Consider the following 13,620-nt stretch of genomic DNA (forward strand, 5'->3'; position numbering starts at 1 on the left):
TGCCATTTTCTGCTTTTTTGGTGTGTGAAAAGAATGATAATAAATCTGGCAGGCACTTAAAGTTTTAATTATCTGATAATGATAATTAATTGGCTAAATGAGAGATGGATGTAGAACTTATTTGTGAGGTGCACACACTAAGCTTTGTTCTCTTTCTTTGTATTACCCTTAATGGCAGTGAGTAATAGTAAGAACAGTTGCAAGAGCATCAGCGTGTCGTCGATATAAGAATGTCTATGGTTTGAACCTTATTCATCTTATTTAAACAAGACTAGCCCATTGAAGAAAAATAGACATATTGGCTTGTCTTGATTCTGGAATTGATTTACTTTATATTTCCCCACAAATATATATAATTATACTTAGCTGATATTAACTGACAAGATGGATTACAATGAATTTATACTTAGTGAGATATAAATTTGATTTATTTTGAGGAAGATCAGTCTAGATTAGACTATCATGGAAGCTCTGAGAAAGCCACAATGTTGTTCCCAGATATTTATCTGTAATAAGTTTGCATAGGTTCACTATATCATCAACATCTCATTAAACAAGTTAATTGAAAATCCACTTTTATTACTTACTATAGCTGTTCGCTGTTTAGAAAACATATTTTAGTAATAAAAACTTTGATTAAAAAGAGCAAAAATGAGTAAATTATGAGTAAATGTAATTGACAGCCATAGTCTTTCAAAACATGAGGTCTCTGGAGGAAGAAAAAGCAAAACTACGTGGCCCTGTGGTACAATGATGAAAAATAGATGTTCTTTATTGTTAGGCATAAATCATAGATGATAATCAGCATCCAAATGATTCAATTCAGTAACAGTTATTTGGCACATCATGCTGGGTGGTTGCATGATCATAGCAGTGCTTTGTATTTTCAACACTCTTTATTTTCAGAGTGGTTTCCACAGTCTCTCATTGGATTATTGTAAGCAGTCCTAGGAGGGAGAAGGGGATGGTGGAGTGTGAATAAGCACAGAGGTTAAGTAAATTGCCTAAGATATTTGCTACTTGGTGATGGACTAATATAAATGCTTTTTCCATATCTGATTATTCACACCTGCATATTTGAACCTTTGCAGATTCACAGTAGCAGAAATAAATGTCAGAAAAGAAGAGGCATAAAGCTGATAAAAAGAACAGTGAGTGCAGCAAATGATCTCTTGGTTACAGTTTAGACTTCAAGATGTTGGGTTTTTAAATATCACTCTTTCGCTGGGTGCTTAGGTAAACTATTGTGAAATACTTGAGGCCACTGTTAAGTAGTGCCTAAGACCTTAGGCAAATAAGGTCTTTCTGTTCTCATTAAAAACTTTGGAGTTTGCCTATCTTTAATTCAGTTTCTCTAAGATTTCAAGGTTGTTGAAGAAGAAAAATTAGAAATGACTAATTGATTCAAATTAAATATGGTAAATTCATGTTCACAACAGCTAACAACAGCTATTAATAATAACTGTCTATCATACTGCTTGTCAAAATGTTCCTATGTTGTATGCTAAAAACATCTGAATGAAAATAGTATAGTCTTTAAGATTATTTAAAAACCTGATAATCTAATTAAAGAACAAATGCCAAGGTAGCAGCGTTGACATAGAGAGTGGATGAGGCTAGGATGGAAGATAAAAGGAAAAGCAGGTAGTTTTGGTGGCCGTCAAAGGAAGTCAGCAGTGCTAACTCTGTTGACATAGTCTTGTGGAGTAAACAGTGTTTACCAAGAAAGTGTGGCTCTTTTCTTCCTTTGACAGGTGTCTCTAAGCCTGACTTCCAGGATGAAAAAGATTGAGGAGTAGCAAATGATTAAACTATGAAAAGCTTTAGACTTACTAGCTCCTCTGTGTTAGTAAAGGCCCTATACTTATTCAACTAATTTGACTGCATAATTAATCTGAAGGATGTAATATTATAAATCCACTGGCAGAGTTCTTATAGAGATGTATGTCCCATGTCCCTGAATTAAACTATCAATAATTGTGTGGGTTTTTTTTTTTTTTTTTTTTTTGACAGAGTCTCACTCTGTTGCCCAGGCTGGGGTGCAGTGGCATGATCTAAGCTCACTGTAACCTCTGTCTTCCAGGCTCAAGCAATTCTCATGCCTCAGCCTCCTGAGTAGCTGAGATTACAGGTGTGCACCACCTCGCCTGGCTAAGTTTTTGTGTTTTTTGTAGAGATAGGGTTTCACTATGTTGCCCAGGCTGGTCTCGAACTCCTGACCTCAAGCAATCTGCCTGCCTCAGCCTCCCAAAGTGCTGGGATTACAGGTGTGAGCCACTGAGTCCAGCCTAAAGTATTAATAGTTGTATTTAATATTTATTGTGTGCTGCATGCCAGGTATATGCTAAATGCTTTATATGATATATCTCCTTTATTCCAACTCATTGAGATAGCTATTATTATTATTTTCCTTTTATAGGCAAAGTTATTAGACTTATGGAAGATAGAAACTTGCTAAAATATTTTTAATGCATGTTTTAGGAGTAGTACATCAAAAATCCACAAGAAATATGAGGTTATTGCTAAAATGGTTATTGCTGTATAATGCACATGAACATTGTTTAACAGTTCAGGATAGGAATGAAGAATGATGTGATGTATGATGATTAATTTGGTTGGAATTGTTTGCCCTTTTTGTCTTGGTTGTAATAATTTTTTGAACTGAATTTTCTTTGAGCCACCACCTTTGGAATCAGATAGACCAGAATTTGAGTTTCAGCTTTGCCATTGGTTAACTGTTAACTAGTTAACCTTTTTAATCAGGTTATTTAAATGCACTGTGGCTCAGTTTCCTCATCTGGTTTATGGGCATAATCCCTTCCTCCCTCACCAGTCTACTATAAACACAGTTAATCCTCATTATTCATGGATTCAATATTTGCAAATTTGATTACTTGCTAAAATTTATTTGTAACCCCCAAATTAATACACTCAATGCTTTCATAGTTATTTGCAGACATATGCAGGGTGGTGAGATATTTGAGTCACCCAACTACGTGAATGAACAAGGTGGCACTTTGACTTCTTATTGCTTTTCTCATACTGTAAACAAGTGTCCTTTTGGTGGTTTATTTAGTGCTGTGTGTTTAGCATTTTAGTTATTTTTTGGGGTGATTTTGCTGCTTAAAATGGCCCTCCAAGTACAGTGCCAATGTGAAGGCTAGTGTTCCTAAGTACAAGAGGGCTGTGCTATGCCTTTCAGAGAAACATACATGTGTTACATAAGCTTTATTCAGGCATGAGTTATAGTTCTGTTGGCCATGAGTTCAACATTAACGAATTAACAACATATACTAAATCAGATGTTTTTAAAAAGAAATACACTTAAACAAGTTTAGGTATTGATTGGTTGACAAAGGTGATGTGACCAAAGGTTCACAGGAACCTAACCCTGTATTTTCTGTAGGAATGACAGTCAAGTATTCATTAATTTAGTGTTTGGGGTAAATTCATATAACACAACTACTGCGAATAACAAGAATTTACTGTGTTTGTAAAGTATCAAGCATGGCACCTGGTATATACCAAATATCCATTATATTCACTTTCAACTTTATCGCTCAGTTTTCCTTCTGACTTCATGGAAACACTTGGGAAGAAAATGGGAATATTCTTTATGATTTTAATTAACAGGGCAGTGAACACTCCGAAATGGCATCATTGTATTTAGAAGACAAGCTTCACAAATGCAATCTTTTCTTTTTTAGCTTTTAGAGTTCTTCATAACAACATATCATAAAATATTACCTTTTATTAAGTTATAGATAATCAACTTAAAATACCATTTTGGACACTAAACTGTCTTCCAAGATAACTTTATTTTATTAGGAAGTCAATATTTTTGTCTTTGTGGGCAATGCAGTTTCTGTTGCAACTATTCAACTCTGCCGTTGTCGTGTGAAAACAGCCATAGACAGTAGGTAAATGAATGATCGGGACTGGGTTTCAATGAAACTTTATTTACAAAAGCAGGTAGTGAGCTGGATTTCCCCTGCAGGTTGTAGTTTGCTGACCTCTGATTTAATGTACTGTAGGGTCTTGGTTTATGATATTATTATTTATCATATTAGGCAAATGTCTGATTCTGAGTTTGCTAGAAGATCCATAGACCATTGAAAATACACAGTTTTCCATAACTGTGTTTTTCTGTTGGTTGTGCTGGTAGTGATAATAGCTTGAATGAGCATTTGTTATATGCCAGGCACTGCACTAACCACCTTGTACTATATTTTATTTTCTAAGTATGGTCACAGGATTCTTGGGGTATCACTTCACCAGCTGGAAACCCCTGTGGTCAGTGGCGCCTTTGCCTGAATTTTGCTCAGGCCCACCAGGCTTGTTCTGCTCCTTGGTCTGGCAGGCTGCATTTGGCTCACTCTACTGGCCTGGGTCCCACGCTGGCCAAGGGCTAGCCAGGTGCAGAGTGGCAAGGGGTGTGGAGTGAGCATGGGATTCGGGCTATCATGCACAGCCAGGCATGACAGCTGCGGTGGGGTGGGCAACTCCAGGTGACAGCATGGGCACTGGTTCCCTGCGAGGCTGCAGCTGAACCAAGCATGCCACAAGCAGCTTCTGTGCTGGCACCGGGGAATATGGTGGCACCCAGAAGCTTGGAGACAGAGCCCCAAAGAGGCTGTTACAGGAACTACAGAGCCCCAAAGAGGCTGTTACAGCCTTGACTTGGGGATCTCCCAGGTCTGGTATCCCCAAAGGGCCACAGCTCTTCTCTCCTTCTTGTCACCTGCAACGTGGTAAGCAAGGGGCATGTTTCAGCCCTATTTGTTACAACTCTTTTAGCCCCACCATTTGGTGGTTGCTGAGTTCTTGTCCTATATCCAGGAAGAATGAGGTATGCGGACAAGTGGAGGATGAGCAAGGTGAAGAGGAGCTTTATTGAGCTACAGAACAGCTTAGAGGAGACCCACAGTGACTAGCTCCTCTTCATAAGCAGGGTGTCTCAGCTACTGTTCAGCTCTCAGCAGAGAGGGGACCCTGCAGTGGGTAACTGAGTCCAGGGCTTTTATGGATCTGGGCCTCAGCCAGCCAGAGGGAGGAAGTGTGTGCTGATTGGTCAATGGGCGGCCATGGGCAGTCCGGGGGAAAAAAGCACCACAAGTTCCCATTCTGGCCCACTGACTGGCAACCCAGCCCCCAGGCTTCAGAGCCTCCCTGGCTTGAAGGTGGGGCTTTGTGGGACCCATCCCCTTCCATCCAGGAGCCTCTATGCCTCCTGCCACTGTTCTGGGCACCCAGGCTGTCCGGTCAAGGAGTGCCTGCAGGCCAGTGCCAAGCTGCCTTCAGCCCCTGCCCCAGTCTCTCTCCTGTGCTTGTTGGTGGCCAAAGTCTGGAGGAGGCTGAGGTGGCAGGAGGCTGGTATGTTAGCACAGTGCCTAGGCTCAGCCCCAACCTTGCTCTCAGATTGAAAGGGGTGCCAGGAGCGGGGAGAGGCCAGGCAGGGGGAGCAGACATCTCCAAGCCTGTGGGGGAAGGGGTTCTTCCTGGGCCCCTGAGAGTGCCAAGACACCCTGGTCCACAGCCATGGCTTGGGTAGCTGCAGCTGTGCTCAGGATGGTGGGGCTCCTGCCTGCTCCTGGCCCCCAAGAGCACAGGGAAGCTCGAGTCTGCCTGGGTGGGCAGAGTTCTGCCTCCTCCTACCCCAATGGCTCCATGGAACCTGCAGCCTGGTCCGCACCTCCCCCACAGTAGCCGGCTTCATGGCAGTGGTCACTCCAGGCTGGCTGCCACTGCCATCAGTATAGCCCTTAAAGGTACCCGTTGTGATTGTTATCTCATTTTTTAGAGACAGAAACTAAGGCCTAGAGAGGTGAAATAACTCACTCAGTGTCATAGAATTAGGAAGTGGTACAGCCTCCTCCTAGGACAGTTTTGACTATGTAGCCAGCATGCCACGTTCTTTGCATAATCTTTTTTTATTTTCTCATGTTTTACTGATTTGGGGATGTTGATTTGAATGTAGAAGTTCATTGTACAGCATCTGTAAGGTTTTCTCAAGGAAAGCATTATATTAATTCATTGAGTAAGTAGATGTGTGGGGATTTTAGCTCTAATTCTTTAATTAGTTTTTAAAAATCAGCTTATTTTTATTTCTGGCTGAGTTTTCTAATGTATTCTAAAAGAGAAGAATCTACCTAAATGTGAGACTTTGCTGCTTTACACTCTGCTGGGAGATTTGTTTTTCTTCATTGGGTAATTTGGAGGTCTCATTTTGTTCTTGTTTCTTTAATATCTTGATTAAAGGATTAGAAAGCCCTTTTCCAGGTTGGAGTCACTAATACCATCTTGCACAGAGCCATGTACTTGGAGGATGTTGATTTGCATTTGTTGAATGAATAATAACTTAGCCTTCTTTTTTGTAGTGTGTCAACTATTCTTCACATTGTCTTATCTAGTATCTCTGGGTACAGTTCTCGGACTCTGCAGAAAGCTTGACATCAGAAATAAGATGTAGGTGGTAGAAATGACTAGGTTGGTGTGAATATTGAAAAAGTGGGCTCATGGTTTCAGAGTGGAGATAACCTGTTCAGCTATTGCACTGCTTTCCTGTTTCCCTTTTTATATTTAGTTGTCACTCATTGGATCAGCATTTTATTTGGACTTAGTATGTGCCTGATACAGTTAGGAATCCAAAAATAATGATCCTTGTTTTCTTAAAGCTCAAAATCTCACATCAACTTATAAGTGTTCTTAATATGTGCTTATCCACTGATTAGCATAAATTAAGTGCTTTAATGGAGGTATTATAACACGTGCACTGTAGGACCATAAAGGGAGGTACAACTGACTGCCCATTGGGCCAGAGGAAGGGATCTGTTATGAAGTGAGTGCTTTTTGAGTTGAGAACAGGAGTGTTCCATGTGGAGAAGGTAGGATTGGCCAACATCTCTGGGAAAGAAGACCACAACAGCAGGAGAGAAGATTAAATATTTTGGGAATGATAGGAATTCTGTTTTGGCTGGAAGAGGGTGGGACAAGGGTGAGCTTGGAAAAATAGGTTGGAACCAGATTGTGAAATGCATGTAGTGATAAGGGGAACTTGAAAGGCTCTCATTAGAGTGTGGCACAATCAGAGTTTTATAAAAATAATTCTGGTGACAGCATGAAGGGGAGGAAATTGATGGGAGGGTAAGTAATGGGTTGTCCATTCTTCTGCCTTCCAGCTTTCTCCTGTGCTTCTGGAGAGTATCTAGAAATGAAGAACCAGGTATGCAGTAAGTGTGGTGAAGGCACCTATTCCTTGGGCAGTGGCATCAAATTTGATGAATGGGATGAATTGCCGGCAGGATTTTCTAACATCGCAACATTCATGGACACTGTGGTGGGCCCTTCTGACAGCAGGCCAGACGGCTGTAACAAGTAAGAATCCAAAGCAGCCTTTGGCTCTTAACTGAATATTTGAGAAGAAAGTAGTTGCTCTTTTCCAGAAAGAAGATGAGGATAATCTTGGTACTGTTTGTGGCGATAGATAAGCTAATTGCAAAGAATCATGTTTTTTGGACAGTCATTGCAATGAGTTTTCATGAGGTTAAAATCATTGCCCTCAGGATATAATAGACACTGTATGCAAAAATGCAATAAAGCTGTTAGAGAAGCAAATCAATTTTCTCATATTTATAACTACATTTAAGACACTGGTGTTTCTACTAACCTTTTTCTGATTTTTAACAGATACTTTCAGGTTTTTTTCTTTTCCTCTGACAGGAAGAATTCATAACCTTCATTTAGACACTTGATTATCTCCTATAAAAGAGAGTGGGTTAAGTACCTAAGGTGGAAAGCACCTTTGCTTAATTCTTACCTCTCTTATAGGGGATTATTAGCTTTGCATATGACAAAGCTGGAGAAATGTTAAACTGTTTTGAAAAAAACAAAACAAAATATTTGTCTTTGAGCTATATCCCTTCCTGTTCTCTTGTATTAATTATGTAACTTTCCTTTCATATGGATTTGCTTAGGAGAATTCACCTTTGGGGCTCTGGCTACCCCCTGACAAGAGTAACCTCTCAGGGACCCCACATTTTTACCATAAGCTAAGGATGCTGGGGAATTATTTAGCTATGTTGAAAGGCATATTCATTCCCTCTCTCCCTTCCTTTCTTCCTTCCTTTCACTCTAGTTGTCTTTTTGCCAAACGATGCCAATTTCTTTATTTTAATCTCTCGATAATAGGATTATTTCCTTGAGAGAGTGTATGTTTTAAGTAAAAGAGTTCCTTAGAGGAAGGTACTAGTAGGTTGTTGTGGGACCTCAGATCTTTGTTTTGGTGGGCAGGAGATACTGACAAGGCTTCTTTTTCTGCCTGGAATAGTTTATGCATAAAAGAAATTGAATAAGCAGAAGTTTTTCAATGTAGTGTCTTCTAGTGTAATTTTCTCAGTGTAAATTTGAGTCTGGGCCAGCGCAGTGGCTCATGCCTGTAATCCCAGCACTTTGGGAGGTCGAGGCAGGCGGATCACCTGAGGTTGGGAGTTCAAGACCAGCCTGACGAACATGGAGAAACCCCATCTCTATTAAAAATACAAAAATTAGCCTGCCGTGGTGGCAGGTGCCCGTAATCCCAGGTACTCAGGAGACTGAGGCAGGAGAATCACTTGAACCCTGGAGGCGGAGGTTGCGGTGAGCCAAGATCGCACCATTGCACTCCAGCCTGGGCAACAAGAGCAAAACTCCGTCCACTTTTGCATACTCTTTATTTCTCTTTAATTAGTTGTGTCATATAGGAGATATATGTTGAACTTTCTAAAAAGTCTGAGCTTTTCAAAATGGTTATATCATTGTAGACTCCCACCAGTAGTATATTTGAGTTCTAGTATTCTACATGTTTACCAACATTTGTATTGTTAAGTCTTGTTTTGTTCTAGCCCTAGGCAATCCAGTGTATGCACACGTTGTGTGTGTGTGTGTGTGTGTGTGTGTGTGAAATGATATCCCTTTGTTTTGATTTGCATCTCCCTGCTGGATAATAATGTCAAACATGTTTCATGTGTTTATTGTTCATGTGTTTATTAACTTTTGTGAAGTCAAATTGTTTTGCCCATTTTCTACTCTTTTTTGGTCATTTGATTATTAAGCTGAAGGAGTTCCTGTACGTTCTGGGCATGGGTTCTTATGTGTATATATTTATATAATAAATATATAGTATGTGCACACACACATACACACGTCTCCATGTGTGTGTAACACTTCTTCCCAGTTTGTGGTTTTTGCCTTTTTTGTTTTCTTAATAGTGTCCTTTGATAAGCAGAAGTTTAAAATTTGAAAGAATACAGTTTTCTGCTGTGGTCATATGTTAGGATATCTTTGCTAACCCCAGGTTGCAAAGGCTAGAAATTACTGTATGCATCCTTATGGTAACATAGAGTTATTATTGTACCTTTATATAATGTTAAATTTTACAACGGCATAGTTACATCTATACCCTTATCTTCATACTATTGTCATATATTTAGAAACATTTTATAAACCCTACAATACAATGATATTATGTTTTACATAATTAGTTGCTTTTAAAATAACCTCACAAAGATTTAGGAACTCAAAAGCCAAGTCCATCACTGACAAGTTCATTTCATATGACACACAACTTCCTAAAAAATTAAGGTGAAAAAATATAGCTTTATATATTAATCTACATATTTATCATTAGTGGTGCTCTTTCTCCCCTTCTATAGATTTGCCATGTGTATGGGTTTACAAATAAAACTGCAGATATCTGAAAGAATAATTCCATCTAAGGCTACTAAAATTAGTTATCATCTATTTGGTAATCAAATTTTGGGTGAAAAATAACAGTTTCATAGCAGATTAATTGTATAACCTTAAAAAGATTTAGGAAGTTATTTGCCGTAAGAAATGGACCTCTTCTCAGTAATAAAGTTGGCCTTTGAGTCTGGAAAAGCTTCTGGTGTTTTCTGCCGTTACTTTGCTGATGGAACTACTCGTGAATCTGAGATACATAGTTTTGTGAACAGAAGAGGTTTCAGAACATTAATGTAAAATGCCTCTTGGTTTTGTTTCCACAGCTCTTCTTGGATCCCTCGTGGAAACTACATAGAATCTAATCGTGATGACTGCACGGTGTCTTTGATCTATGCTGTGCACCTTAAGAAGTCAGGCTATGTCTTCTTTGAGTACCAGTATGTCGACAACAACATCTTCTTTGAGTTCTTTGTAAGACCTTTTGTATTCTGGAATTTACTTTTTAAGGGACATTCATGTAAATTTCCCTTAGTCAGTTGTTCCCATTCCACTTTATTCCTCCTCAGTTTTTTTTTTTGTGTGTGTGTGTGTTAACTGAACCTTTTGATGTTAAAAGAAAACTTTAATCTTTTTCTATAATATTTTGTTTCCTGGTTAATATTGTTTCTTTACCTCCAAGATCTCACCTTGCAGCATAACATTGGGCTTGTTTAACTTTTGGTTATGCTCATTATATAACCATTTGGTTTAGACTTTTTGTGTGACAAATATTTCCTCCAAGATTCATGTTTACCTTACTTTTTGTAGCTACAGATAGTATTCTGTCAAAACTGTGTTTTTTAAACCAATTTTAGTTTTCACTTAAAAGTTTTTTTTTTCTCTTTGCAATTTCAAATATTTTTTTGCTAACAAAAATTATTTAAGTGTATTTATGAGCAATTTTTTTTCAAAAGTAGAAGTGGCTGCATGTGTCCAATTCTGTGAATTTAGTAGTCTAAAAACATCAATGAATGGGATACTTGATGTCTTTGAAAAGAAACTAAATAACATTACAGAAGATAAGATGAAGTAATCATCTAACAAAATAAGCTGTTACCACTAAAGTTACCTATTAGTAATAAACAGTATCTAATCTAGCAAATATTTATCATGACACAAATGCTTGAGCAAATGTTCTCAGATTGTCTTCTTATGCCAAACCAAGTGTGTGTTGTGCTTATAGATGGGAGACTATCTTGAAAAACGTTTCTGCAGTCCAGATTTCAGAAACAAATGTACTAAAAATTCTAAAACAAATTTGTATTGTTGGAAATGGGAATTTCTAAATCAGAAGTTTGGTAGCAAGAGAGATTTTTCATGAAAATATGAGCTTTAGATTTGAAGTCAAGAGATTCTGGTTCTGTAATTGTTAACACTGTTATTGAGCAATTAAGTGAACCTTCCGGCACTCAGCATTCACTTCTATAAAGTAGATTATGTGACAGTATCTTTTAAGGAGGCTCCTAGTACTAATATCTTTTGATGAGTTTAAAATGTTAAGCAACATTCAAACAGATTTATGTTTTAACCTGCATTTAGTTTGCAAAATCCTTCTGAGAGTGAACAATTCCCTGTTTCACTGGACATTTTTGGCAACATTGCTAAAACTGAAATAAAGTTAAGAAGCAAAGCAGTTATCTAATTGTGAGAATAAGTGTTTAGATTTGTATTGCCCAATAAGTTCTTTGAGAGATGTCAATAAAGGTACCCTTAAGGCATAAAGTTTCATTACTTCCTTTCAGTGATGGCTTTGTTCTGGTTATAATCTGAAAAGGGATGGCAAATTCATGTTTCTTCTTCTATTGATGTTTCAGCTTTAGAGGTTGCAATTTATTGACTCAGAAGGTCAAAACTTCATGGTCATGATACTAATGGTTAATGGAAAGGAAGTGTTTGCAGATTGAAATATGCCATTCTCTGAGAGTTGTACATATGGGCATTGCATAATTTACAGCAACAAAGTATTTAATTTTGGAACTATATGAAACTTTCATTCATCAGCCCTTCTTTTTTTTTTTTTAAATAATGATGGAGCTGAAGCCTAGAGAGACTAAGTGATTAGACCTAGGTTTTACACGTCTCCAGAATGTCAGTAGAATGTCAAGATAACATAGGACGTCTGCTTTCAGTGATAAAAAAAGCTTTCAGCTTATCTACACATTGACCATTAAAGGTATATTCAGGGTCCATATCTGCTTTTAAGTAGCTTAACACTTGCATTAAAATGGTCATTATGCTTATAATACAAATATGACACTTAAAGTCAATTAAAGTAAGTACCCTAAGTAGCTGATATTCTCTGGTATTTGGATGGCAATAGGGTCTATTTTTTAGTTAGTAAGTCTTTAGGGAATAGCTCTTAAGGAGAACATTTTAATGTTTGTAAATTGGTTGGGAAGAGGAGTGAAGAAACAAAATGATTTAGAGATGAAAGAAAGAGCCATTTCTTTTGGTGGGAATATAGGTGATGAGATCTTATTTTAATTCTACTCTGTTGCTGTTTTGCAATATTGGAAAGGTGGCCTAGCTTTTTGATGTCTCTGTATTCATTGTAGACCTGGAAAAGTAGTGTCCCCACCCCTTGACATTTTGGAAGAATTGCCTGGAAAGCACAAGGTGTTTGGTGTTAAAGATATCTGTAGTCATTTGAATTGGCATGGCAAATGATTAACATTTACCCGCAAATAAAAATTTGGAACTTTGACTTTGGCCATAGCCACTTACTTTTGCATTTGGATTAAGTCCTAGGGAATGGAAAACAAAGTGGACTTTATTTATTTTTAATTTAAAATTTTACTGCTGCAAATATTATAAAGAACAGCTTTGTTTATTTTTATACTATTGGGCCTGCATGGTGAATGCAAGCTATGAAAAAGTTTGGGTAAGTTGGGCAGTTGTTTTATACTTTGTCTCCTTTCTGTGCATTGTCAGTGTTAGTCACAGTGTTAGTGTGCATTGTCAGTGTTCTCCCACATTTCTCTCTTTAATGAGCTAGGCTTTTTGTTACAATGATGAAGATAGTTTACTTAGAACCACTCAGTCATATGCAGTTGTCACTTAGGCTCCAGAGGTCTTGGTATGTTTACTTATTGAGAATTACTCATGGCCATTGTTTAGAATGTATTGAACGAGGTTCTTGTAGTCTGTGCTGGGTACAGAATTTAATTAAAGCCGTTATTCAAGATACTTTACTAGGGCTCTTGTGTTTCATCCACAGATTCAAAATGATCAGTGCCAGGAGATGGACACCACCACTGACAAGTGGGTAAAACTTACAGACAATGGAGAATGGGGCTCTCATTCTGTAAGTCTCTTTGTATTTCCTTCTTCTTTGCCAATTTTTCCTTCTTCTTTTTTTTCCCCAACCTTTTCTTCTTCTTTCCCAACTTCCCCTTTCTTTCATAACTTTTTAAAAAAAGTATATTTTAAGAAAAAAATCAAAATTAACTATTAATTTAGATGATTTCTGGTTAGGGAGAAAATTACCCCTAGCTTCATGGACTCAGCTTCCAATTTTCAGGGTCTTTTTCCTACCTTTTTCTTTCTTCTTAGTTTCCTTTTCCTTCCCCTTCCCATCATAGTCTAATTTTCCTCCCTTTCAAAGGGGCATCCATGAGAAAGAAGGCTGTTCAAAACTAATATACAAAACTTTTGAGTTTCTAAGTTTACAAATGTGCCTGTCATATGTGATCGAATTAGTGGCTCTTTTCATTGGAAGGATCTGTGAATTCCTTTTATCTTTCTCTGCACTGTGCCCAACAAGTGATATTCAAGCTTGTTTTATTGGGTATACTGTGCTGTCTCCATTTGTTGGACAGCTCTGTTTATCACAACATATCTATGTTTGGAGCCTCAACCTGCCTC

At 38.0% G+C, this 13,620-nt stretch overlaps 1 protein-coding gene across 12 annotated transcripts in view; it reads left to right on the forward strand.

Moving 5' to 3' along the window:
• The window catches only part of ELAPOR2 (endosome-lysosome associated apoptosis and autophagy regulator family member 2), a 276,913-nt gene that overhangs the window by 106,543 nt on the left and 156,750 nt on the right, over positions 1-13,620 (forward strand). For 7 of the 12 annotated variants that reach the window (XM_063634909.1, XM_055272846.2, XM_063634921.1 and 4 more), the window contains 3 exons: positions 7,179-7,374; positions 10,041-10,188; positions 12,974-13,060. In XM_063634909.1, the coding sequence (XP_063490979.1) occupies positions 7,179-7,374; positions 10,041-10,188; positions 12,974-13,060 (431 nt within the window). Of the gene's footprint in view, positions 1-4,683; positions 4,752-5,959; positions 6,038-7,178; positions 7,375-10,040; positions 10,189-12,973; positions 13,061-13,620 lie in introns of those variants that run through there. The other 5 variants (XM_063634930.1, XM_063634934.1, XM_063634938.1 and 2 more) reach the window with 4 other exon arrangements.

This window comes from Symphalangus syndactylus, chromosome 3 (assembly GCF_028878055.3).
Source record: "Symphalangus syndactylus isolate Jambi chromosome 3, NHGRI_mSymSyn1-v2.1_pri, whole genome shotgun sequence".
Classification (NCBI taxonomy): domain Eukaryota; kingdom Metazoa; phylum Chordata; class Mammalia; order Primates; family Hylobatidae; genus Symphalangus; species Symphalangus syndactylus.